This window comes from Antrostomus carolinensis, unplaced genomic scaffold, assembly GCF_000700745.2.
Source record: "Antrostomus carolinensis isolate BGI_N321 unplaced genomic scaffold, ASM70074v2 scaffold2263, whole genome shotgun sequence".
NCBI lineage: Eukaryota > Metazoa > Chordata > Aves > Caprimulgiformes > Caprimulgidae > Antrostomus > Antrostomus carolinensis.
This window is the reverse complement of record NW_010302902.1, coordinates 1-26,022: the sequence shown is the minus strand read 5'-3', so window position 1 is coordinate 26,022 and position 26,022 is coordinate 1. Positions and strand designations below refer to the sequence as shown.

General features: G+C 34.8%; 1 protein-coding gene across 1 annotated transcript in view; it reads right to left on the bottom strand.

Annotated features, from left to right (window-relative positions):
- LOC104521789 (poly(A) polymerase alpha) overlaps positions 1 to 17,033 on the bottom strand; it is a gene marked incomplete at its 5' end in the record, with an annotated part of 37,524 nt that extends 20,491 nt beyond the window's left edge. Inside the window, 11 exons of the mRNA XM_029083985.1 lie at positions 3,365 to 3,449; positions 4,353 to 4,473; positions 5,994 to 6,066; positions 7,479 to 7,617; positions 7,713 to 7,802; positions 9,102 to 9,213; positions 12,311 to 12,364; positions 14,291 to 14,400; positions 14,918 to 14,999; positions 16,197 to 16,263; positions 16,849 to 17,033. Coding sequence (XP_028939818.1) covers positions 3,365 to 3,449; positions 4,353 to 4,473; positions 5,994 to 6,066; positions 7,479 to 7,617; positions 7,713 to 7,802; positions 9,102 to 9,213; positions 12,311 to 12,364; positions 14,291 to 14,400; positions 14,918 to 14,999; positions 16,197 to 16,263; positions 16,849 to 17,033 — 1,118 coding nt within the window. The remainder of the gene's footprint in view (positions 1 to 3,364; positions 3,450 to 4,352; positions 4,474 to 5,993; positions 6,067 to 7,478; positions 7,618 to 7,712; positions 7,803 to 9,101; positions 9,214 to 12,310; positions 12,365 to 14,290; positions 14,401 to 14,917; positions 15,000 to 16,196; positions 16,264 to 16,848) is intronic.
- Positions 17,034 to 26,022: the final 8,989 nt, after the last annotated feature.

Sequence of the window (26,022 nt, the reverse complement as noted above, 5' to 3'; positions counted from 1 at the left end):
GGGGGGGGGAAGAGGTCCTTTACTCAAATTCTGTATGAGAAGTTACTTCCAATATCAATTGCTTCCAAGAAGCACTAGATATACAACTATCATCCAAAAGATTCCTACATCATACATACCACTGTTACACTTGCAGAATGTTTCATTTAGTAGGAAAGACAACTTAAGCTTTTAGTTGTTTTTAACTATGTCTGAACTGAAAGAGACAAATCTCAAATCTGTAAGTATTTGAAGAAATTAATTTTCTAGTTACTTATTAAAATCAGGTCTTTGAAACAAACTTCTGTACAACAATTAAAAAAAAAAAATTGGCCATGTCTAAGCATCAACTAGATGGGCAATGCCTAGGAAAAAAAAAAAAAAAGCCTTATTTAGGAAAATAAGTGTAATTACTTTTGCTCAGGTAGTGCTACCTGAAAAAGAAAGAAAAGATGCAATTTCTACCCTCCTCCTCCCCAACTGTTAAACAGTGCTGAGGGGAAATTAAATAATTGGAAATCTGCTATTGCCATTTTTAGTAAAAAGTAAATAGCAAAAGCTGTTAAAATATTAGACATACTTAGTTTCAGAGTCTTAAGGTCTCGCTGCTACACTTTACAAAGACAAAATTTGTTATCAGTTCTTCATTTGTAGTTTTATCACAAAGAATATGTATAATTCAAAAGTGTCCAATACTTCATGATAAAGAAAAAATAATTCTGAAGTTAAGCTTCTACAGCTCAGTGATTATTTTTAGATGCAAGTAATTATTTTGAAGTATATGGGTGTGGTCGTCTTTGGTTGGGTTTTTTGTTGGGATTTTTGCTTACTTGTTTGGTTTTTTTAGAAACTACTGCTGTTTCTCTCCCATTGTCTCCCTATCAGCATTATATTTTCATAAAAATAACCTAATGTAGGTGTTATGGAATTTTCTTACACCATTAACACCTGCACCTACAAAAAAAACCAAAGTCTTTAAGAATCATGCTACTTTCTGGAAAAGAAAAAAAAAAAAAAAAAAAGGAACACCTGAACATGTTAATTCCCATTTTTTCTTTATTAAGCTGTCTAGGAATTGCACTTTAAATTATCCAGTGCTTTAGATAAAGTCCTTTCCAGGCAAGTATTCAAAGTACCTTTCTATTTATTTCGTAGGATATCTGTGTTTATAACAAAGAAACCGTATGATAGAGCTCACTTAATGAGTGCTACTTCTCTTTTTACCATACTTCCATCTTGGTTTTAAGCTCTAATAATTTAATTTTCACATAACACTTCACACTCCTGTTATATCCATTTGAAAAAACTCTTGTCACTTCCCTGTAAAACACCATATCCAGCAAGTGTATGTTCTTTGTTGTTGTTTCCCCTCCACCTGAAAAATTTAAACCTAACAGATAACACACCCTAACTATCTCCCTAACTCCAAGTAATTGCTGACATTTTAAAAATAAGAAAAATAAACAAAGTAAGTAAAAACAGATTTCCTCATTTTCCCAATTTCTAATCTGCTCCTGACACACAGGCATGCGGTAGCCTCCAGATTTCCTTAATCACACATCACTGAAGTTTGTTTATTTTAAACAGGGCTAACAAGTCAAAGTGTTCACAATCAAGTAGATATTTAGCTACTAATTGCCACTGGGGGTGATATAGATTACTAAAGCTATGCTTTCAGGGAAGAAAATAATTGTTTTTAAAGGTACATCTCAGAGCAAGGATCAGATCTGCTTCTATCTGGAGGAGCACTACACACTGCTTTGAATTTCAGTAAAAACAACTCAAGGCATCTACAACTTGAACAGGAGAGCGTGAAGAGTGGGGAAAAAGAAATCTGGAACATCTAGGTTTCAGATGGAGATTTGACCAATAGAGCCACATTTAGTGCATACTGATGACTGTAATTATTTTATTTCATAAAGGTTACTAACCAAAGCGTTAAATTAACTTATTATGGTAAAACAGAAAAAACCCCCAAATCTTAGGTAATTTAAATTCAAGCAGGGTCCATAATACCACTCCATAGTTAAAAAAAAAAAAAAAAAAAAAAAAAGAAAAAAAAAAAAAAAAGAAAAAGAAAAACATGTTGAGCAAAACATACAAAACCTGGATACGTCACATTAGCAAGAGAAGCTTTTATTGCTAAAACTCATAAAATGGCTAAAGCTGGTACACAAAAAATTATATTAACATGGAGATTATTTCCTATGTTCTCCTAGTTTCAAAAGTAACAAAGAAAATGTACTAGAGAACTTATCAGCAATCTCTTGAGCAGAAACCGATCTGTCTGCAGCCCATTTTTTACTTCAAAAAATATAACTTTACAGTGCTATTTTAAGTGTTTTCAAAGAATCTCCAAGGTTCAACATAAAAGCCATTCAAATGTTTTAAAGCTTTTATCATGCAAAAGGTATAGAAACAAAACACAGACACATTATGAAGGTCATCAGTCTCTTTTAATGGGGGTACTGTATATTTCAATCTTGTTTAGATTAGTACATAATCAATCAACCACCCAACACAGAAACAAGTGTAAAATATATGTGATCTTGATTCAAGAAAAATGGGTCTCCAATTTCTACTGAGGGCAAAGAAGATGTAGTCCATATTTTAATAATCCATGTTTATTGTAAAAATACAACTTTCAGCAAGCCCATATACATTTAACAAGCTTCTGCCCCACAAGCATATTACTAGAAACCCTAAAAATGTGAAGTGTGAACTTCAGTATTTCCCTTACAGACATTGCAAAATTAGAGAAGCTAGGTGTGAAAGAGTATTAATAGAGAGCCAAAGCCTTAAGCTTTAATGACAAAAAAAAAAATTAAAAAAAATCTAGTAATATCTAGTACATCTGGCAGTTAGTCAACACAATTGCAAAAATATCTTCTATTGTCAGAGTGACCTGTTGACTATATTGACAGAAGAGAAAACAGTTTCAAGTACGTATTCATATTATTGACCTTCAGAATTAGTTCTTTTAATGTCTTGCTTCATGGGAGGCAAGACCCATTTTTAGATTGCTTAATGACACCACTAGAGAACATTTCTGTTAGTCAAAGCAGCTGATATATCTTCAGTTTTATTGGTAGCATACCAATTCTATAGTTAACTGGTGACATTCTAAATACCTGGTCAGGGACTAAGGTTTCTGAAACACACGCTGAAGACAAAAAAAAAAAACAAAAAAAAAGTATCTGAGGAAATTACTCATTTTCTAAGAGAAAGGACAACAGTGCATTCACTCCCCCTCTGTATGGAAAAATCCTAACAGGACACTTTGGAAATCTAACATATGTATATTTAAGATCCTATGCTACAGAGCATCATTACATATTTTAACTGATAAAACTTAAAATATTCTGCCATGCCATAAAATACATACTTGTACTTTTGAAAGAAGTTTGGAGCTTCAAAAAGTTTGGACCACTCTGCCTTACTCAGCAAAATTTCATCTGTGATAGCAAGACCTAAATTATAAAAAAAAAAATTTAAACTTTTTTTTTTTTAAATACAGTTTAGTACCCAAAGTAAAAACAGCTTACTAATTTAGCAAAGGTTACTACAAATTATTTCCCCCCTTCAAATTCAAAGGAATTTATCAACAAGCTTTATATTCTAATCATACCTTAAGTGGTCATTATTTATACAAATTATATTATTTAAAAGAACCTCAATAAAATATGTTTAGAAATGTATGTTAACTGATCAGACTGATGATTTCACATATTTTCTCTCTGCAGTGTAACCCGGCTCAGTTTAGTAATCTGCGTATGCCACAGTAACTACTCAGTCCAAACAAGATTTCTTTTCCTTACAGTACTTCAATCATCTCAGGCATTGCACAAAGCAAAGAAACAGTGAGACGAGAAGCTACTGTTCTGCCTGAGGGCGTTACTGGCAGCTGCTCTCTGCATCAAGTCTACTCCTTGCTTTGAAAACAAATTCTCTCACCTAATTACCCAAATAGATTACCAGACTATCTAGAGGACTCATCTCTGTGCAAGTTTTCTTATGTTAGGCCTTGGGCTTACTACACTAATCTTCCATTTGTCAGGACACAATCTAAAGTCATTAAAATATACAAATAAAAAATATATTGTACTGTTAATTCTCATTTTCAGAGTACAAGGCACTCTAATTAATTACCCTCAGTTTCTAACAGTGAAGGACACATCTGCAGAAGTCTACTTAATTTGGAACTTCAAGCCACATAAGCCTAACAGGCCAAGTTCTACCTCTCTCAGAAGAGTCTCATGTCAAGAAGCTATTTAACATCCTCCCAGCTCCCCCCCTCACATAGCATACCTACAATGGACCTATTTTAAATTCATTTGAATACATTTATATAGAGATCATAAGATAATACTTACCTTGTTTAAATTCCTCAACCATGACCATCCGTGTGGAAACGGACACATTGTACGTGGAGTTCTGTTGTGGGTATGCTGGTGTAATTATAGGCATAAGATGGTACCTATCACTGGGGTTTACCTATATATAACAACAGCCAATCAGTTTTCTTCAAGTATATACATGAGTTAACAAATTTGGATTTTTCCCTTTGAGCCTTACGTTCTAAGTCTGAGTCTTACAACTGAGTCTTACGTTCTAAGAGATCTTAGTTTGCAGACCAAGTAAATTTACCAATAGTATAGAGGAAGTTTAGAAAAAAAGGATAATGTTTTTACAAAGGACATTATTCTGAACCACAGTGATGTGGGAGAGCTGTAACCTGTCAGCACATCAAGATCGAGTTGCGGGAATTTAAGTTCAGAAATACCAACTGAACAGACCAATTTCTCTCTTTAATGGAAATTAGCTTGTGGTCACATCAAAGCAAGGATACCTTATCACCACATAAGCACCTTCAGAAGAATGACTGTCTTCAGACCTTGCGAAAAATATTGTATACTTTATTTTTGTTAACACTACTGAAAGTAAAGGGTCAGCAGAAGACGAGAGGCTCTGGGTAACCTGACAGAACCATCATTTGCGTTAACGTATCTTTTATTAAACAGCACACAGGGAAACAAAAAAAAGGGACAACACACACACACATGCAAAATATATTTAAAATATCATTAGAGTAGCAATCTTGTAGATGGTAAGTTAAAGATAAAATCCTGTCATTAACTTACCCCACTTTGTTTAGCTACTACAAGACAGTTCCCATCACACACTGACCTCAAACACCCTAGCCCAGGAGTAACAGTAAGACTCAAGAACACTTTTTCAACTGTCTCACATTATTTAAACATGGACTTTTGTCAACCAGAAAAACAGATCTGAAGTACAAAAGGGCATACACAGCTCAACCTCTGGTGCTTACGCTATTCACTAAAAAGATTAGTTGAACACTAACTATTCTGAAATTGACAAAACAGTGCTGAACACATTCATGCTATGCCCTACTGAAACCTCAGAATGTGACCTGTGCATCTGCTGCAAGCTGTTTTATTGACTGCCTGAAGGACAGCAATGTCCGATGTCTTTAATATAAGTACTACAGAGAGAGAGATCAAATATTATAAGCAATATACAAAACAACTCAGGACTTCAAGTTACAATCTTCTTTGGTCCAAGATTAAAAGACACATTACTACAACTATACGGAACTGAACCTATCCAGCTGTGCCTGTTGCACTGAAGTGAATTCAATATACTTGCAAAAGTTAACATGTCTTAAGTCAGAAGCAAACATTTTTAAGATAAGTAGTTTTTAAAAAATGCATTGCTTTAAGGCATATATTTGATTACACTGAATATTTATTAATATCACTTACTGTAAAAGTTGGGAGTAAAAAGTACACTTTTCAGCAAGTGTGCTTCAAGCAGTCAGTTTACAAAATTAAGCTTTGTTCCACACTCAGGAGAACTAAAGGTTACTTAAAAAGAGACATAATACTAAAATATTAAGTTTAATAAACCCCAAAAGAAGGTCACCTACGATTCTTTAAGCAACTGAATTTATTGTACAGTGTGACTTATAGGGGAAAAAATAATACACTAACCCTTGGGTCCCACACAGGCAAATTAAGATTGCATTCTTCTGGCTGTTTCAATAGCACTGGATTTGGCCATTCCCTGTTCAAAAAGATTGTAGCACTGAATAAGACTATTGGATACAACCACGTATGTTCAACAAACAATACTTTTGAATGCGATCCTCCTTAACTCTGCACTGAAGGCATAGCATCATTTCCTCAAGACTAAGCTGGTCTAACTGGGGTTGTTTAAATAAGCTGTATTCCTGAACTACAATACAGCTGTAATTAGCCTTTCCAGGGCATCAGAACAATTAATTTTCTGTAGTCTTAGAGCTTTATAACCACTGGTTCCGGTAACTTAAGTAAACTTCTCAAAATTCTTCTTGAAATAAACCTATCAAAGAGAAATTCCTCTAAGAAAATTGACATTGGGTCCACCTTAAAGCTAGCTGTTTTGCAGACAAATTGCAGAAGAAACAGCCAGCATGATTACAGCATTGTAGCACCATTACAAAAACATATGTATGAAAAAAAAAAATCCAATCAAGACAAAAAGAAGCTATGCCAAATTAAACGCTAAAAAAAAAAGTAACACTTCTGTTCTTCATTTTCATCTATTAGCTTAGTGTTGCAAGATATTATTAAACCCTAAGTACCTCAAAGAGGCTATAAAACCTGTGGATTCAAGACAGTGAAACTGTGCAAATTATCTTCACATTAAGGAAAGACACTATTCTTGAAGTAAAGCAACAACTTGGTACAATGATTCTTAAAAATCTATCAATGTCTCGTGAAGAATACAGGTATCCAGACACTCTCTTTCAAGAAAAACTGTATTCATTTGTAATCTGCGAAGTACACTCTTGTCGAATTCATTCTAAATTTATTTGGAATGTTTCCATTACTCCCAGAGTTATTCAAACCATCTTTCTGAGATACCTATCTCAGAAGTATGAAACCATATGTAATTCCAAAACACCTACCTCTCCACACTGACAAGATTAAAAAAAAAAAAAAAAAAAAAAAAAACAAAAAAAAAAAAAAAAAAAACAAACTAACCACACTGCTGCCAGTGGTTCTCTTGAACTGCACTTAAGCTATGTACCTAAAACAGATGCTGACATACTCCATTTTCCCATTATCCCAATATCTGAATATTAAAAGACTTCAAATTTTGGGGTGTCTGCTCTTATTTTGCACTATACAAGTATTTTATCTTAAAAGCAATACTGAGTTATGAAAAATACTTAAGAAAAAATTAATTTAAAACTGTGTGGGTTTCTTTTGGGTACTTTAAGAACAAGATAGGTTGGATGACTTGCTGAGAACCTCAAGCTAACAACTTTTTGGCAGCAAGAACAATGTTTATAACCCCGATCTTAATCTGGTAACAGCTGAAAATGATACCATAAAAACAGGACTAAAATGTAGTGTCTACAAACAATTTTATTTTAGTGTAATCTAAATTTTTTAAAAAATTAAACAACAAAACAAAAAAAAAAAACATACCATTTAGAAAATACCAAGAAAAATTTATGTACAAGAGTTGATGCTATTGCATTTGGATAAAGCTGGCAAGTTCTTGCTACCAGCATAGCCCACGAAACACCGCCAAGGAAACCTAGTATATTGGAATAGATGTTGTGGCCTGCGGATTGAGAAGGAAAGAGACAAAAGGAGAGAGTTATCAGTAAGCGTAAGAGTTAATGAAAACTTCACAAATTTTGCAGTAGAACTGCTTACGTTTTGCCCACAGTTTGATAGCTCTCAGTGTTAACCTGAAGTTGTCAATGTTTGGTACTAGATGCAGAATTTCATCGGTCACCCGGCAACCTGCCAAAAGAAAGAATCTATTACACTTGCTGTCTCCAAAGATTTTTGCTGGCTTATCCCCCCTCACCTTCAAAGCTATCAAATTTTTTAGATCAGCACGATGAAAACCTATTTTGTATTTTGATGATTTTAGTTTTGAACTAGAAAGCTTAAAATATTTTCGTTTGTCCCTTTTTCACCCCCCTCCTCTTTTTTACTGTTTTACAGCAGCACTCAGGAAGCAAATTCACACACATCTAGTTATTGTTTTGGATGGCTACTTGTTTTACTGTTAATGAACTGCACAAGCTCTGTTTTCAACTGCACAAGTTTGTTTAAAAAACAAACAAATTGTAAGTTGTGCTGTTATGAGGTTACATGCAGTATATAAAAGAACACACAGACAAATTTAAAAAAGCATCAGTCTTCATGAAGGTACAGAAAATCTGTAAGTCATAGGTCAAAGCTTTGTTTGAACTTACAAGAACAGGCTAAAAAGAATAGTTTTTACACATACAAGTTGCATCTTTACTTTGAGGAGATATTTCCAGGCTTAAGAATAACATTAGAGATGACGATATTAACTGCTTGATTTTTTTTTTTTTTTTTTTAATCAAGAATAAGTAGTTGTTCATTGTTACTAAATAGTTGCAGAGAGTTGGTGGCAAGGAAGTCGTATTATCTAAGACTGGGAGTTCCTTTCAAAGCAAATGAGAGACAAGTATGAATTCTAGAGACTGCACAAACGGGAATTATCAAATTTTCAGCTCACAACAGAAATCAGTGATATGCCACGCGCTCCTCTATCCCGTCAAGTTGCATACAGGCTGAATCCCCTACCATTCCATACATAAATAATTTTTTTTAAGTTATAGTATTATAGAAAAGTTAAGGGTTACACAAGCTGGTAAACTACGAAAGACCTGACTTCAAACTAACAGTATTTTGATATCCCAAATTTATCACTAAAGCAACTTTTAATATGTATAAACATATTAAAACATATATAAATTAAAAAACATGTACATATAATTATTTATAAAAATAGACAGTGCTTCACACAAAAGTCTTGCAAGTACCATTAATCTCTGGGCAGCACCACTTAGTACCCAAATAAGAGAAAAAATTTATAAAAATCTGGTCAACGAGAAACAACCCTTCTCTCCAAAAAGATGGAGAAAACTGGGCTGTGACTTCATTTCCAGATAAGGAGCTGCTGTATTTTCAGTCCAGTCCACAACTAAACTACAGTATCAATGATCTAATGTACTTATTAAAAGATTAGACAAGAAGTTTATATACAAAACTGTATATACATACCATTAAGACTTCGTATGCATCTAATGTCTAAATTTTTAAGCAGGCTATCGTCTCGTAAGTCTAAGTCCTCAGGAATAGTTTGCAGTGCTAATCTTGCAAACAAAATATCAATCTTAAAAAAAAAAGAGATAAGACGTTAGAAAACTGTTCTTTCTCTTGTAGAATTAATTCTGCAACCCATTTTCATCAAGTTTACTAATAAGAATCATAGTCTTCCTAGTACAAAGAATCTCTTTAAACAATACATACTAACACCCTTCACAAACATTAAAAGAAACACTTTCAGATGCTTCATCTACCTTATGGCTCCTTTTCTAAGAGCATAAAATACACATTAAGAACAATATAGAACCAGCAGACACATAAAAACTATGTCAGCTGTTAACATGAATAAAAATAACGTGGGGAAAAGCACCACTCTGAGGTCCAGAATACAAAATTCTACTACATCAAAGCAAGTCAAGAAAACATAACCTAACTTTAACCTAAACATTCTCAAAATTATCACTGAACTACAGAAAAAGGAAAGACCCTTCCCATCTAGCACTGTAAAGCACAGTTGTGCAACTAGTTGCCTCTGTATGGGACCAGTATCTATGAAAAGTCTACCTATCCAATTACAGAAAACAGGAAGTTCTGAAAACCCAGCAAGCTACAGAGCAAGTGTACAAAAATGTATAGATTTTGAAATTATGTCAAATTTGTCATCATAGCTTTTCTAGGTCAAGAACATCTAAGACACTGTCCAGTACTGAACTAGAAGTTTACATTGTCCCATACACAGCAAGGACATTACACAGAGTAGAGAAGTCAGTTTGCCTTTCCAGTCTTAGATTAAGCAGCAGTCAGTCAGTATGACAAGAACATAAAAGCGTGTATCAGCAGCTGGTCTGCTAGGTAACAAGTGCCCTTCACAAGATGAGGCTTCTAATGACCATAAACTTATAAGAGTTCACCTACAAGACAATGAAATACCTACTGCTATTACATCAAGAACAAAACTGTTCTAGTTACATTAAAATTATTTCACATAAAATGAAGTCGAAGATATCTTAAAATGAAGAACTTTTTGTAGGTACTTAAAACTTTGCATCCATTTCAAACTATGAAGCACTTTTCCAAAGAAAAGTAATTTCTGATGTATTCAGTGAACTTTAATAGCTAGTCTTAACAACATTCTGTACTACAAGTAGAAATTTCTATTTAAGTCAAAAGTACTACTTTTCAACATAAAACAAGTTCAAAATTAACTTCAGCTTCAACTTCTATTCTGATTTCTAGGTGGCCTAGTACCTCTAAAGATTCAAAGTTCATTGGAAATAAAAGGATTTTTCAAATCAAGAAATTACTAGTCTATATGATTTTTTTTGGGGGGAGGGGTGCAAGGGAAGGAAGAGGAATCAAGTTTCTACAGAAAGAACATAAAAAATCAAGAAGGTTCTTGTTTAGTTTAAGCAAGAACATAAAATCTGTATGTATAAAATGGTATTAGCAGAAACTTCTGAAGTTTCTGAACTTTTCCTCAGTTCTAAGTTTTCCTGTATAGAGACAATAACTTCTGACATCTTTTGCCTAGATTAGGAAAAGGAAAATTAAATTAAAATCTTCTGATGCTGACATAACTAGGCACAAAGCCAACCATCAGAAATCGTGGCCTAACAATACCTGTATACATAGAAAGAGTGCTTATAAGTTAGTGTTCAAGACTGAAGAGCTCTCAAGTACTGTCAGCAAGCCTAAGCCATCAAAGCCCATCAGAAATTATTACACTGGAGCAAGATACTACTACTCTTATAGCAGAAAATCCCTTCCTTTCCCCACTTAGGCTTGTATTTTGAATTTTATTTTTAAAAAAGGAGAGACAACAGTGGCTTGAATGTAAATGATTGAAAAAGCCATACAAGTAACAGGCTAACCAGAGGACACCTATAGCAAGTTTCAATATTACAGTGAATATCTAAGCTATGTAAACAGAAAATAGATTAAAAAAGAAAAAAACAAACCAACAAAACCCTGCATTCCTAATACCCAACTGTATAAGGACAGTAATAAAATGGTTGACCCAGACGCAAAGTCACAGGCTAGCTTACTGCATGGTATCACATTTCTCAGTACATCTCTGTCTCTCATTTGGAGAAAACACATCTCTCCGCATAAATGTTAACCAACACAAATGTCAGGGAAAATACAAACAAGTTGGATGGGTGAGGGCAAAGGGGGTGGTAAAGGAGGTGGGTCATCTTCCAGAGACTCAAAAAGTGCCAGTACCATTATAATTGCAAGGTAGAGATTTAACACAGACTGGGAGAGAACAAACTGTCTAGTCTTGTACACAATACTAAACTCTTCAAATCAGGTCATGTGTCAGAAGATTATTATGGGAATTCTTTCCCCACCATGAAGTACCTTTCTTATACCCACCAGTTACTGGCTGACTGGTGGGTATAATCCAGCCACAAGTCTCATCAACTGTGTGTATGAATAGTTCATGTTTTTGTCTTGTCACCAAGAAAAGATGACAGGTTGGCTATAAAACAGTCTGAGAAAGATTAACAGAGTATCTTTTGAAAACAGTGTTTGTATTTTTTCAGTAACTTCTCCCAAAAGAGCAAATCAAGTTAAGCAAGGTCATCACTCCAAGACAGCTGATCCATCAGGCTACAGGCACCAAAACCAATGTTTTGGTCATGTGTTCACAGATGTCTGAAGAGTTTAGGACAAGTGGGATACCCAGCTTGTCTTCAGCAGTACAGTTTTAAGAGCTAATGAAAGAACACACAACTTTCTATAGTATAAGGTATTGGAGCAAATCTGAATTTAAGATTTGTACAGTTAATTATTAGCAGCCAATAAGTTACTGAAGCCACATTATTTATTAATATAATTTCTAGTAAATGTTAAGTCCTAATAACAGCAATACTGGTACTCTACAGGTCAGTAAACTAATCAGTACAGGTGAGCAGCAGTGCCTAAAGAACAGGGAGATATTCTACACGCAGCTTTAAGTAGATCAAAAAAGACTTGTTTCAGTCTAAAAGCCCCACTTGAAATTACACAACTAAGGACTGTTAACAAGGACTTTTAGGTATGAACTTAGAGAAAGTCACTTTAATAGCATTCATATTAACAAATACTACATCAGTTATGGAGATCTTGGAAGCTTTGTTTTAACCGTGTTCTACCAAAACAAAATAAAAGATGATCTTTACCTCTATTCCATCAAAACAAAGTTTAATAACTGGGACAAAAGCTTCTTCAACAGCCTGAGGGGAAAAAGTTAAATTTTATTTTCAGTACAGAGAAGAATATTTACAGGCAATAGCTAGCAGGTCTAAACAATCATGATGAAATGCTATTTATACAGATACTTTTCTGTTTTCAAGTCAATTTTTGTGAGCAATATCTTTCTCCACCACAGCTGTCCAGATGTTAATTATAACGCAAACTCATACCAGCCAGCCCTGAAGATGTTACCTCAAGGTCCAACTCTCTTACTACCTGTAGGACATGAGCAAGTATCTTCTACTCCCCACGGCATCTCTAAGTATTCTAAGTAATCTCTAAGTATTCTATGAGGATTCTTACTCTACGCCTCCTCTTAACTTCTATTGTTTCTGCAATCCGTATTTTATGAGAAGTGACAAGGAGACAACCGCGTAACTATGCAGTCTGACTTCACCTAAACCAGTTGCAAGTCTCCAGAGTTCAAGCATCTTTTCTAAATCTGGTCACTAAGAAGGTACTTTGACAAAGAGTATTCATGATGAAAACAGGGAACTTGACGTCTACTCTACAATCAGCTAGGAATACCACCTTCCTGCACTGAGCATCTGAACTAAAAGCAAATCTGCAGAGCACTGCTCTTGTAAAAGCAAAGAACACTCTATACCTCTGTAAGAAATGTTAGGAACTGACAGAGACTAAATGCAGTTCTAAGGATGTTCCAATTCTTAACGAGAAAAGGAGACAACACTAGTCTATGTGCTTAACCTTAGCTGAAGTTACCCTAATGTTACTGGGTTGGCAGGATGGAACCTAAGCAAAATACGAAGGTCACAAGTCTCTCAGACTCACTCACTAGAGCAACCACTAAGAAAGTCTAGGTTCCCTAAAGATGGAGATGTACAAACTTTCTTAGACATAGCTGGAATGACATAGAAGTGTTGTAGCATCCTGACCTAAAGTTCATTTGCATCACTGCAGAGCTACACTGAATAGCATACATTGGTCTACTCTGCTGCTAAATCAACTACGTTAGCTTGTGTTACATAAAGTTTATAGCACAACCGTAAATCTGAAAATCAAAATCCTCTCAATGTGGGTGGATACAGCATGTGAATTTCAAGATTACTAAAAGTGTTCAGCTAATAAAGCATTCAAAACAGTTGTTTCAGTGCATATAGTATTATCACAAGATGTTTGCACTACACTGGTAGTTGCCAACTGCAGGATGCAGAGAGTTGCAAAATGCTGCAAAGACAGTTCCATTTATTTTATGGGATAAGGCCTAAAATCAAACAAAGTTCAACTTGCAGCAGAGAATTTACTCTGACCTAACACTGAGAAGAAGATTGAAGCACCCACCATTTCGCCCAGGAAGGCCTGTCATTTAGGTATAAAAGAAACAAAATACCACTTCATCTTCCATTCCTACAAGGGAAATCTTCATCTTTACATGCTAAAAATCTTGCACAAGCATCTAATAATGGGACACACTAAAAATGTAACTTCCATTTTCAAATGCAGAGTTGACAGCCAATACAAAAGGTTAATAGCAACCTCTGTAATTGTTTATATTAGCATGAAATTATAAAAACAGCAGCATAACAGTTTACTTTAAAATCTTCACTAAACACACACAAGTTTGGTCCTGATCCTTCTCAAGCTAATACATTTGCATCTGCCTGCTGCTAGAGAGCAAGCAGAACTTTTGCAATACTAACACACATGCTAGGAGATCATTCTGCCATCCAGATTTTTAAATTAATGTCTCTATTAAATGGGAATAGAGAAAATTTGGAAGAATCTCTATTTATTTCAACTATAGTGATAGGCTTTGCTGCAGGTTAACTAAAAACCCACTGCAAGTCTTAATAGTAAAGTTATATTTACTTATTTAATGCATCATCTTTCACTATTAACTTTTCAGCATCATCAGTTCAGCTAACTGTATCAAGCAGTTCACATACCCTCAGATCTTTTACTTCTTCTTGTTGTTTCAGTTTTTCATAAAATGATGTGAAAAAATCACTTCTTTCAACATGTCTTGGTGCAACACACAGGGCATCAATATCAGCACCTGAAATTGTTTATTAGCACAAGTTAGTTACACTTCACACACAAGAAATGCCAAAAATAACCAGAAATTTTTCTGAAACCTAACAGAAAAATTTAGTTTCTCTTTCCTGAAGAATGGCTTTTCTTTGGGAACACTAATTCAAACCAAATGGAAAAAAAAACCAAAAACAACAAACGAGTTCATAGGCACCAAGCATACTGAATACACACATATATTCTTCTTTCAATTGTGGAACATTTGAAATAATTTTCAAAGAACAAACCATGAGAAGCCAGGTATATAACTTTCTCTATTTGTAAATAATTTCCAATATTTTTGTCTGTTTCCCAACCCATTACAGAAGCATAATACAGGAACCTGTTTCTTTTATTTAGATTGAAGATTGGAGATGGCTGACAAAAAAAAAAAAATCTAGCACCACCTCAAAAGACAGCAAGTTTTTGTTAATTAACTGTGAAATTTACAGGTATGTCATTAGCTCAAACACATGAGTTTTTATAATAAAAGTAAATATTACCTTTTGTATGAACTCCTAATCTATAGGATCCAAATGTAAAAATTTTTCCTCCAACATTTTCTATTACAGACTGTGGAAGATTCTAAATGGAGCAAATAAAACTGGTTAATAAGTTATAAAAACATACACAATTTATTTTGAAATAAAAGGAAAACTATTTCACTAAATTTATGTTATTTAAGGTGCCGTTACTACCAAAATAATAATTTTAGTTTTTACAGAAAAGACAGAGGTATGTTTACCATTTTACAACTATTTGCAACATTTCAACTACATTACACATCACTGCCTCAAACCTGGCAATTGTTCCAGCGTTCCTATGCTTCAGGCACAACAGCTTTAAAATACTATAGACATTAAATACATTTTGCTCAATACTCAGGCATTTTAGACCGACTTTAAAATTGGTAACGAATTCCAATTTAGAGCAACAGAAAAATACTATTTACAGTGTCAGTGTTTACTAAGTTAATTTCAGTGACATCCATACCACATTCTTTAAATAAAAGTCTGGTTTTGGGAGAGGCATTTATGTTAAAATTGTTCAGGTACATCTGAAGTTCCTAGACCAAGGATCAAGAGACATATACCAGGGTCATCACCACCCGTATTCTTGTTCATACATAAATCCCCATTTCATAAGAGAAGTGTACAAAAAAAAATGCAACCCTAAATGTACTCAAAGCAAAATAGCTTAAAAAACCCCAGATTTTTACCCCTTAAAAAAGCCACTTCCATCTTTACATTTTTGCAAGTCTATAAGCAGTCAAAAAAACTGGGGGGTGAGGTTGGCTAAAATCTGGCAAAAAACACTACTATCATTATCAGAGTCTACAAAAGTAACATAACAGGACTTTACATTAAAGCAGATGACTATAGATCACAAAGCTGCAAGAAGTCCATTTTAAGATCTACCAACGATTCACAAAGACGAACGATTTAAGTATATAATTAACATAGTGCTACATATATTTATTTTGACAAAAAGTCAAGCTATATTTCTACCCAGGCAGAAGAAAGAACAACTGAAAATTACTATTACAACTAATGACTTTTTCCTATATTTATTAGTTTTTTTCTTTGACAAGGTTCTACTTTGAAGGGGTGATACTGCCTGGAAACAGAAGAAGCTGCACAAAGGTGGTATTTGTTTTTCCAATTAGATCAAATTCCATTCCCCAAACCTGAGATTCATCCCATTTAGACTGTGAATATATTTTAGAATTATCTTCCCACAGCAGTCTTAGTATGAGCAGTTACACATAAAATACATCCATACCTTGCTTTCACTGATTTCCCGTATCCATTCCTTTACCAGGTTATTTAATTTTCCCAAAATTAGAATCCTATTGATAAAACAGCAGAATCACAGGTCATGAACTTAGACCAAACTAGTAGTATTTTTTAAGACCCTGATGACACACAGTAAGTCAACTACAGTACCATCACAGATCTCATTACAGATCTTGTTTTATATATACATATATACACACACACACACACACACGGTAAGAAAGTCACTCATAACATTTCCACTATTATTTCCCCTTGGAAGATGTTCAAGCCATTCAAGCTCAGAGAAAATGCAAGCATGCAAGGCCTACAAACATCCTAGGTATATGAATTCTACTTGCTTTCAAAATAAAACCTTAATCCATAAAATACATGCACCTAAAAGAACAGTGAAAAGCAGTACTGAGAACAAAACAGTTATGAAGGGAAAAAAAAAATGCAAGCCAGTCTCCAAAACGTAAAGTCATTTTAATTCCTTTCTGCATTACAAGGTATTCCTTTTAAGATGAGAAAAATCAAGCTTAATATTCAACTAGACTTTTAAGAAAGCATTTGAAAGAAAATAAACATGCCTGGGGTTCAGTAGTCAACCACATGAACCTCAAAATAGGAGAAAACCGCTCCTAGTGCTCACTCACCTGCGTTGCAGCTCTTCTTCCTCTTCAAATACACCATAAGGTTTTAGGGTTTCGATTAATTTCTGGGTAAGCATGCAGTCAACCTCCTTGGGGGCAGCTAAACTGATAGGTGAGGTAATGCCATAATGCTTCTGTAGTTGCTGTGTTTGTGATCCCTGGGTTGTAACGGGACTAATAAAGGCAATTAGATAAAGTTACCGACAGAGACAAAACAAAACAAAACATTTTAAATTATTTTTTATCATCAGGGTAGCAGACAAGAGACACATACTAAGGAAGTAAAAAGTTAAACCTACTGTTAGCATTCACATCCCAGATCAATCTATGTTAAATCTGTGTTATTAAGGATAACTATAGAATTACCTTTCTCCAACTATAAATATTGACTGCAGGGTTACAAGTCGCTACAAGGCATGATCTTTTACATCAGCTGACTTCACACACTCCCAACATTCTCATAATTAAGGAGGCTTTAGTATATTTTGAGCCCACCAGAATCACACGGTAGCTTTAAGCTGATTTATCTGCTGGCTAGCGTAACAGGATGGTTAGAAAAACATCAGCTCAATCTATGCTGGCAATATTACATACAGCCTTGATTTATTAGAGGAGTGGGGGAAGAATATCAGAGGTTTGTGCTAGACTTTGTCTAGACTCTGTCTAGCACAAGTACCAAGGATGTCAGCAGCACTCTCTTCACATCCCTCCTGTTTCCTTAACACAACCCTTTATTTCATGTAAGTATTTATCTAAATAGGAAAATAACCCTAAAGTAAACCTAACCCACCACAACGGATTAAATCTGCAAGGACCTAGTTCACTAATAAACAGTCCAATTCCAAGCCTTCACATCACCCTTGCCTTGCACTTTGCAAGCTACACAGATATGGAGCCAAACCTCAAGCACAAGGATGATACTCTCAAGCCAAACCCCACATTTCAACGTTGCAAGAAAGGAGATGACGCAAAAGAACTTCAGCAAAAACACAAAAGCAAAGTTATCGTCATATTGTGAGAACTAATAACAGCTTTCTTAGATAAGCATTCTGGATGAAAAACAGGCATGCGGTTTTTCATAATGGGCAGATATTTGTTTGCAACATTCACATTTAAACCCAGCCTTATTTTTGAGCTTCAAGGTTAGTAATTCTAAGAGTTTCAAAAGAACACTGTGTTAACCTGTATTATTGAAATTATAGTCTTACTACATAAGATTACTCCCTGTCAAAGGTATAAAGTAATGTTTTGTTTAATACCTAATGTATAACTAATATTTTTAATTCAGATTATACTTTTTTTTTTTCTTCTCCTGAATTCAATTATTCATTCTACAAGGGCAAAAGCTTTCCCATCAGTTTGGTCTCCTTCAACTTTCACAGAGATAAAGTCTAAAGTTAAGAGAATCCTTCTTGTCAAAAACTCAAGCTGACAGCTTATATCAAAGTCCTATTCTCGGCAAGCACAACACTCCCCTGTATATTGGCGTATTATCAGTCCTCCATGTTTATACATGTTATATCCTATTTCTATCATACAAAACAAGAACTATTTTTTCAGTCTAACTACATATTATGTGCGGGAAAACTACGGTACAACTTCACTTTTATTTCTGTAATCCGTTGTGATCATCTCTTCAGGACTCCATTCTTCGTTTCCATGAAAACAAAGTATTAGAAAAAATATTAACTTCAAATTTATGGAAATCAACAAAATCTAATTTTCTACAAATTAAAATAATTTTAAAGCTATTCTAAGTAATAGAATTTGTTTGAAATCAGGAATTCAGTCGCAATGCAACTTTCTCACAGAGCAAGCTCTAGTATATTTGTCCCTTTGCTTGTTAGCAAAAGGGGGAAAAAAGCAAAGTAGGAAAAAACCTATAAAACATTTTAAAAAAACCCCCATCAACCCCCAAGTAATCATGTTTGGGAACACTACTTGACATTGCTTCCTACAGCTAAGATGTTTTAACCACCTAAAGAAGAATTTGGTAGCAGCTGAACAAATCATAGAGACCTTGGGACTTTATGTGTGAATAAAAACATTAAAAAAGAAAAAAGCTGTCCAGATGAATTAGATAAAACAGTAATTCAAATTAAGGACAGAGGAAGCCAATAAAACAATTTTTCTCATTAAAAACAAACAAACAAAAAAGGAATATAAACACAAATAGAATCAAAGAATGGTTTGGGTTGGAAGGGACCTTAAAGATCATCTAGTTCCAACCCCCCTGCCATCAGCAGGGACACCTTCCACTAGACCAGGTTGCTCAAAGCCTCATCCAGCCTGGCCTTAAACACTTCCAGGGAGCGGGCAGCCACAACTTCCTTGGGCAACCTGTTCCAGTGTCTGACCACCCTCACAGTGAAGAGCTTCTTCCTAATATCTAATCTAAACCTCCCCTCTTTCAGCTTAAACCCAGAGCAGCTTCAGCCACTTAGTTGCTACTAAAAAAGCAACTGGAAAAAAAGAGGTCTCAATACATAAACATATTTTGGATACTGCGAATATTTTTTACTTAAACCACAAAGCAAGCAGTTAAATTTGAACTGTAATTTCTCCCCTTTTGCCAACTGTTAATTTAAAAAATAAATTTGCTATTTAGTTTAGGATTTTGCCATTTATTCGTACAGGTTTTTAAAGCAGTAATCTAAAGCAATCAGTATTTTAGTTTTGTGTGACAATTTCCTAACAATCTGCCTGTAATTTTCACCCACCCATAACTAGAAACTGTATCCAATTCAACTGATATTGGGCTTCATTGAAAGGGTTGACAAAACAGCCTGCCAGAGGCTGTACTAAGATTTCAAAAAAAGTCTTTGTGTCACTCGGACCCAGATTCTGTGAGACAGACTCCTAAAGTCAGTAATGCTGACAGAGCCCTCTGCCTTCCACCTGCTTATAAGGGCCATGCCTCACCAATCTGAGAACTAATAACTTAAAAATAATCCATCACCTTGTCCTCAAAATTACAATACAAAATACAATAAAAACCAAACAACAGATTGCTTCCCTGATCTGGCTTACAGCAGAAGCCTGGCAGTGCAATATGCAGGTCTGTCTTCACAAAAGACCATGGTGACATAAACCAGGATTATCTCCAACCCCTACAGGACCACCCCAGCATGGCCACAGGGCACAAAATAAGCTTTGAAACTGTTCACTAAAATGAAGCTTTAAACCACTTATTAAATCAACCACTGGCCATACATCTTTGGGAATTGTTACTCAAAAACAGTTACAGTTTTTACAGCTACTGCTTTTTTATTCATTTATTTTATAAGAATGAAATAAAGATGCTGTCAACACCACAGGACCTTCCTACACAAATGTTTCACCTGTGTTTGAAGGTTGAGGAGTTAGTAAGAACACTTTCACTGGGATGGTATGTAACAACTCTCAGCACAGTTGTCTTCTCACATATTTTACAACTTCAGAAGATAAAATGAAGCTTACATTTTAACAATATTAAAGAGAATACAGGTTACCTCCAGCTAAAAACATTTAAATTGAAGCTGAGCTGTTGTCACTTGTTGAAGTTACGGCTATTCTAAGGTTTCTATTGCACACCAAAAGATATTAGAAAAGTGCCTTTGTAAAACAACAGGAAAAATGGTATTTAGCAAGAAAGTTTGTTAAACTCATTTAAGGATACAATAACTAACTAGTGCTAGGTAACCCATGTTTATTCATTTAAATGACAGCAAGTCATGAAAAGTTATTTTAAAACAAACAAGTAAAGGTATATCCTCTCCCTGCCTCCTACCATCCACAAAACCAAGAAACTTCAAATAAAACATTTGCTAGCTGCTTTTCTAAATTATCACTGAGAAATAAACCACATTAAGATCTTGCTCTCATTCTGCTATGAATATGAGCTACCTGTCAATAGCACAAATATAAAACAAAGTTGCAGAAAGCGATGTAGAGTTAAATTTAACACGCTATTGCTGTTGCTCTGGTTTGACCTGAATTTTTGAAGAGAATATGCTGACAGTTTAAACCATCTTCAAATTAGGCAACAGCAGCTTAATTCTAAAGTGTTATGATCCAATATTTCATATTCAAATATTAATCTCATCTCCCAGAGGAATGCACATGTACTTTTTCTCCCCATATAAAAACACAAACATACACAAAGTTCTATCCTGTACTAAGCTGACAGCAGTACAGCTAAATAACCTGTTCTTCAGAATGCAAAGTTTTGGTAGGCAGTATCTTCTTATACTGTTATCAAGAGCTACTGAAATAAAAAGAACAAACCTTAGTAATATGGCCACTGCTAAAACCATTTTACAGAGTGCAAAAGTAGAAGGTAAAAAAACAAAACAAAACAAAAAAAAAAAAAATCCCCCCCCCCAACCCCACAGGCTTTACAGTTTCCAGAGCTGTACACCTTTAAACTGCTTCAAATGGAAGTGACAGTTCTACTACTGTTCTAAGGTAGAGGGGTGAAGATTGTGAGATAAGGGAAAAACTTTCCAATGCATCTTTTAAAGATTATATTACACCCTGAACACATCCATGTAAACTGAAAATAGACTTAGAGCAAATACAGGTGTATCTATATAACACTGCCCCATACATAACTCAGACTTAGATACATATTTTAAGTACTGCACAATTGATTTCTTTTACAACACTGGAACCTTTCTCCATCCTCAGAAGAAGTAAGAATCCTGTCACAGACTTCTTTTTCAAGCATGCTTTGTATTTAACCCTCCTACTACCCCACATGAAAACCCCTGTCATTCTAAGCACTTTTTCCTCTTCACTCCAGTATTCTACCTCAGTTCTGCTTTCTTGAGTTACTCAAGTTAAGATTTTATGTTTCTTATCAGAACCAAAATACAGTCGAAATCAGCACCACATTATCTAAACATCATACTCCTGAAATTTAGGATGCTTCACGGAAATAAAAGACAACACAAACACCTGAAATCTTAAAAAAAGATGCCATATTTACCAAATTACAACAGTTTGAATCACGCGTAAGTTTAAAACTCATCTCTGATCCACCCTGAAACAGATATTAACCCCCGAAAATCTGATTTAAACATGTGCCAAGTGCATGCAAAAATCCCTTCCAGCTTTTGACCACCAAGCCTTGCTTTTGCTAAGTCATATAAACCTTTTCATATATCACTAAACCTCAGCTCAGGATTAAGTTTGTTCAGACTGACATGTACAGTAAAGCCAGTACTAGTGAAGCCAGAGAAACCGTGGACAATTAAATGTCTTAAAATAATGCCAACAACCTACAGAACGTTCACTTTAAACTTTTAACTTCAGTTAGGACCTTTGGCTCATTCAGTCTTGCTTTCAGATACCAGACAAAATACACAACTTAAGGAATCTCAATGACTACCCTCTCTTCTCTATTTGACCCTAGTGACTACCTCAGTAAAAGTCAGTCTGTCTTATTTACTGACTTAAGACACCCAAGTCAGATTCCTGAAGCTAGACTGGTCATCACACTGTCTGGTCAATCAGCTGGAGCTAAATTCACAAAACTGTCAGATTTGAGAGGAAGTGTTGCGAGGGGTTTTGTTTGCTTGTTTTAAAGTCTCCCCCAACAAGGACTGACTTTGGCAATTTCAGATTAAAGTTTCTGGCTTAATGTTAATGCCATGACTCCATGCAAAATTTCAGAAATCTAACCAGGAGATCTTAATGAAGTCTGGGCAAACCAGACTAGGGAACACATATTTTAAATGGTTAAGACAATCCAGCTGTCCTTCCTAAACAAAAGTTTTAATATCTATCAGAACATTGCTGGATCACTTAGACCATAAATTTTCAACTGTCAGTACAAGATGTTAAAGATACCCCAAACAGACTTGAACATGGGTATTGGAGCAATGACAGGCAACAGACTATGGAAAAAGAGACTCACTTATGATAAAAGAGCATTCATACACATTCTGCTAACCTTTGACTCAATCCTGAGTTTTCTCTGTACAGAAGAATAGTGAAGGCAGCGTGTCCAGACACACACTCATCCACAACATTCTTACTAACAACTATTTAGAAGAAGTTTCTCAAGTTTAAACAAAATAAATTTCTACTGAACTCTGTAGGCACCACTTGAACCAAAAATTAGGTTTATTGCTATTCTGGAGACAAAAAACTCCAGAAGTAGTAGTTTAAGAAATTTAGTAAGGTTGAATCAAAAGACATTGGGAAGTATCAAACCAAGAACTAGGAATCCCATTAAATGTTTAACTGTAAGAGATTAACTTGTCTCAGCATTGAAATTTGCTCAGCCCAAAATAACTGGGCTTCCAAGTTCTGTGTAGTACCTCCATGTTAACAAGTAAACTCAAGTCTTTTCTGGAGTGACATTAGAAAACTGAAACCTATTGCAAAACCACATACACTTGCCATCCAGTTCCTCTGTACTATATCTAACTAATTAATCCTCAGTATAATTTTTATATTCATTTATTCTTGATTATAAAGCTATCTCTTTAAATTAAGGCAACTGTTCTCCTAAAATAGGTTCTGTGCTTTGCAAACTTAGGAATAATTTTATTCCTTCCAAAACACAGTCAATAAGAACTTGAGCTCTCTCTGTTCATAAACATACTATTTATCCACCCCCAATCACTGCAAGTCATTTTAAATATAGTCTTGTACTTCCAGCACACAGGTTGACAGTCACTAATTAAAAGTCAGGAAACAATGACTTTGCATACATCTAAAGTAAAGTTCAGTGAAAGAAGACATACCAAAAGTCTTACTTCAGAAGTAAGAATAAGCTTGACCGTTTACAATAAAGACTGAAAAAAAAAATCATTAATAACATTCTAAAACTCTAATACAGAAGTTACCAATACCAACAGTTAAAGTTAATAGCACTTACGGTACTTTTAAGTGTTCAGATATATGACTCAATGCACTTTTCCACTTCTGGTTAATAAATAAATAAATACAAATATTCTGCAATTATTTCAGCAGATACAGAAGTTTAGCAAAGTTGTAAGTGCATTAATATCAGTAGCTTAACAAGAAACAGATTCATGGTGCTACTTCTCTATTTGGAGGGTCAGAAAGGCCCAGGTTACATTAAAAGACTATATCATCAATTCACACAAACCTAGCTGCTGCTTCACTGTGTCAGTAGCCTTTCTGCATAAAACCTAGCCCCAACTGAAACACATGAACAGGTTAGTGAGCTTCATTTCTCCCTAGCATCTTACATGTCAGGAAATGCACAGGAACAACTATTCTGTATTTAAAAGTTCACTAAAATGCATCTTTATAATAGGGCAAACATTATTTTTTGTTTCTAATCAGCTTTTTTGAACAACTGATTAGAGAGTTTTCCTTCAGGCAGCTGCTATCTCTTCAAACAAGAGACTAATGAGAATTGTAATAAAAACTCACATAAACTCCTAGAATAAATCTAGTATTTTTAAAACATTAAAAGGCTTTTCAAAATACCAGCTATGAGCATCACAAGAAAACCATGTTTGCTCTCTTAATGTTCATATGCCTTGTACATAAACAATTTCCTTGTTTTTATAGTTTTGTAGCATAATGCTAAGAGAAATACACATACACACACAGACAGTGCGGTATCATCAACAACACCGTACACCTCTTGAGAACTGTGACCTAATGCTTTTCAAGCAAAGAGTGATGACAATCTCTGGTTGTACGGGAGATGAGCTCTGAATAAGCCTGTCAATTGTAAACACCACTGTAAAATATGAAGTTTAAAGGGCACCTTGAAAGGTCAGGACAAAAAAGAAAAAAAAAAAACTTTTTGATCATCATCCTGAAAGCTTGGCAGTGACAAAGGGTTGTTCTACTCTCACTCAAAGATTATCATCCAAAAGCATGACAGCATCGACTGGAAAGAGCTGTATAGAAAGTGAACTTCCTAAACTCACCTTTCCCCCCCACCCCCTAAACTTAAGTCAGAGGTATTCACTTCATAACCTCAATAATTAATATTACTAGCATTGCTAGCATTACTAGCAACTTACAGTATTACAATGTTCCCTCTGAAGTCTTGACTGAATAATACAAAGTCAGTAAATTCAAACATACAAATAACACATGCAGAATCTGAGAAAACTTTGCTTTTCGTAACTCAAACAAACCTCCTGTATTAGTCAAGTTCCCAAGTAATGTTTATACTGAAAATAGCAATATATTACTGCAAATATAACTATTTTATATTTATATAACTACATTATCTCATGAAAAATTATCAATTCATTCCAAACTTGTCAAAGTTGAAGACTACTATTATTACAATTCAAGCCTAAACTTTAAAATATTGTTATTAAGCATCTGGAATTTATGTAGTCACAACAAAATAAACTAAGAATAAAAGCAGGCAGAATAAACACCCTCCCATTTTCCTGAGGCCAAAAAGCCTAGTCAGCTTCAAAGTTGGTTTCTGGTAATTTTTCATTGCCATAATGACCATGTGCAAAACTTATCTATAAAGACACTGCAGCCTCATCATACAAGCATTAGAAACTGCTTGGAATAACCATTTTCCCTTCTGCATTCATTCACTGCATTTTTCCTACCATAAACTCTTTCAGTTAAAGAGTTCCTGTGTTATCTACCCCACGAGTATAAGTATTAATACTAACAAGTATTAGTATTGTAGACTGAATAAAACAAGCACAACAGGCAAGCACGACTACTCTTCACACAAACTTTATGCATTTAAAACATCAGTGAATAATCTCAAATAACAGTAATGAAACAATAGTGAATAATCTCAAATTCTTTATATTTCTCCTTCAGTGGCAAAAAAAAATCCAACAAAAAACTGAACCTAGCATATAAGCATGCCTTATTCTTAAGAGACACTTGACCACCTACCACCCATCACTGGTTTGCACGACTTATATAGGATAATAAAATACTAACGCTATGGACTACAGAACTGAGGAGTAGGAATTTTTGTCATCTCAACCCAGAGCTGTCAAAATGTCAGTGAGGAAATAAAAAGAAGAAAAAAGAAAGAAAGAAAAAAAAAAAGGTAAAAAGGAGGGGGTGGGGTGAAGGGAATCAGCGAAGAAACTGGGATGAAATGATGTCCCACTTGGTTATTGATAACTAGCAGCAGGGTGACAGGGCGCAGGCCCAAAGCACACGGCCCCTTCTCCAGTGCGAAAGCCCCCGGCCTCCCGGCGGCGGAAAGGC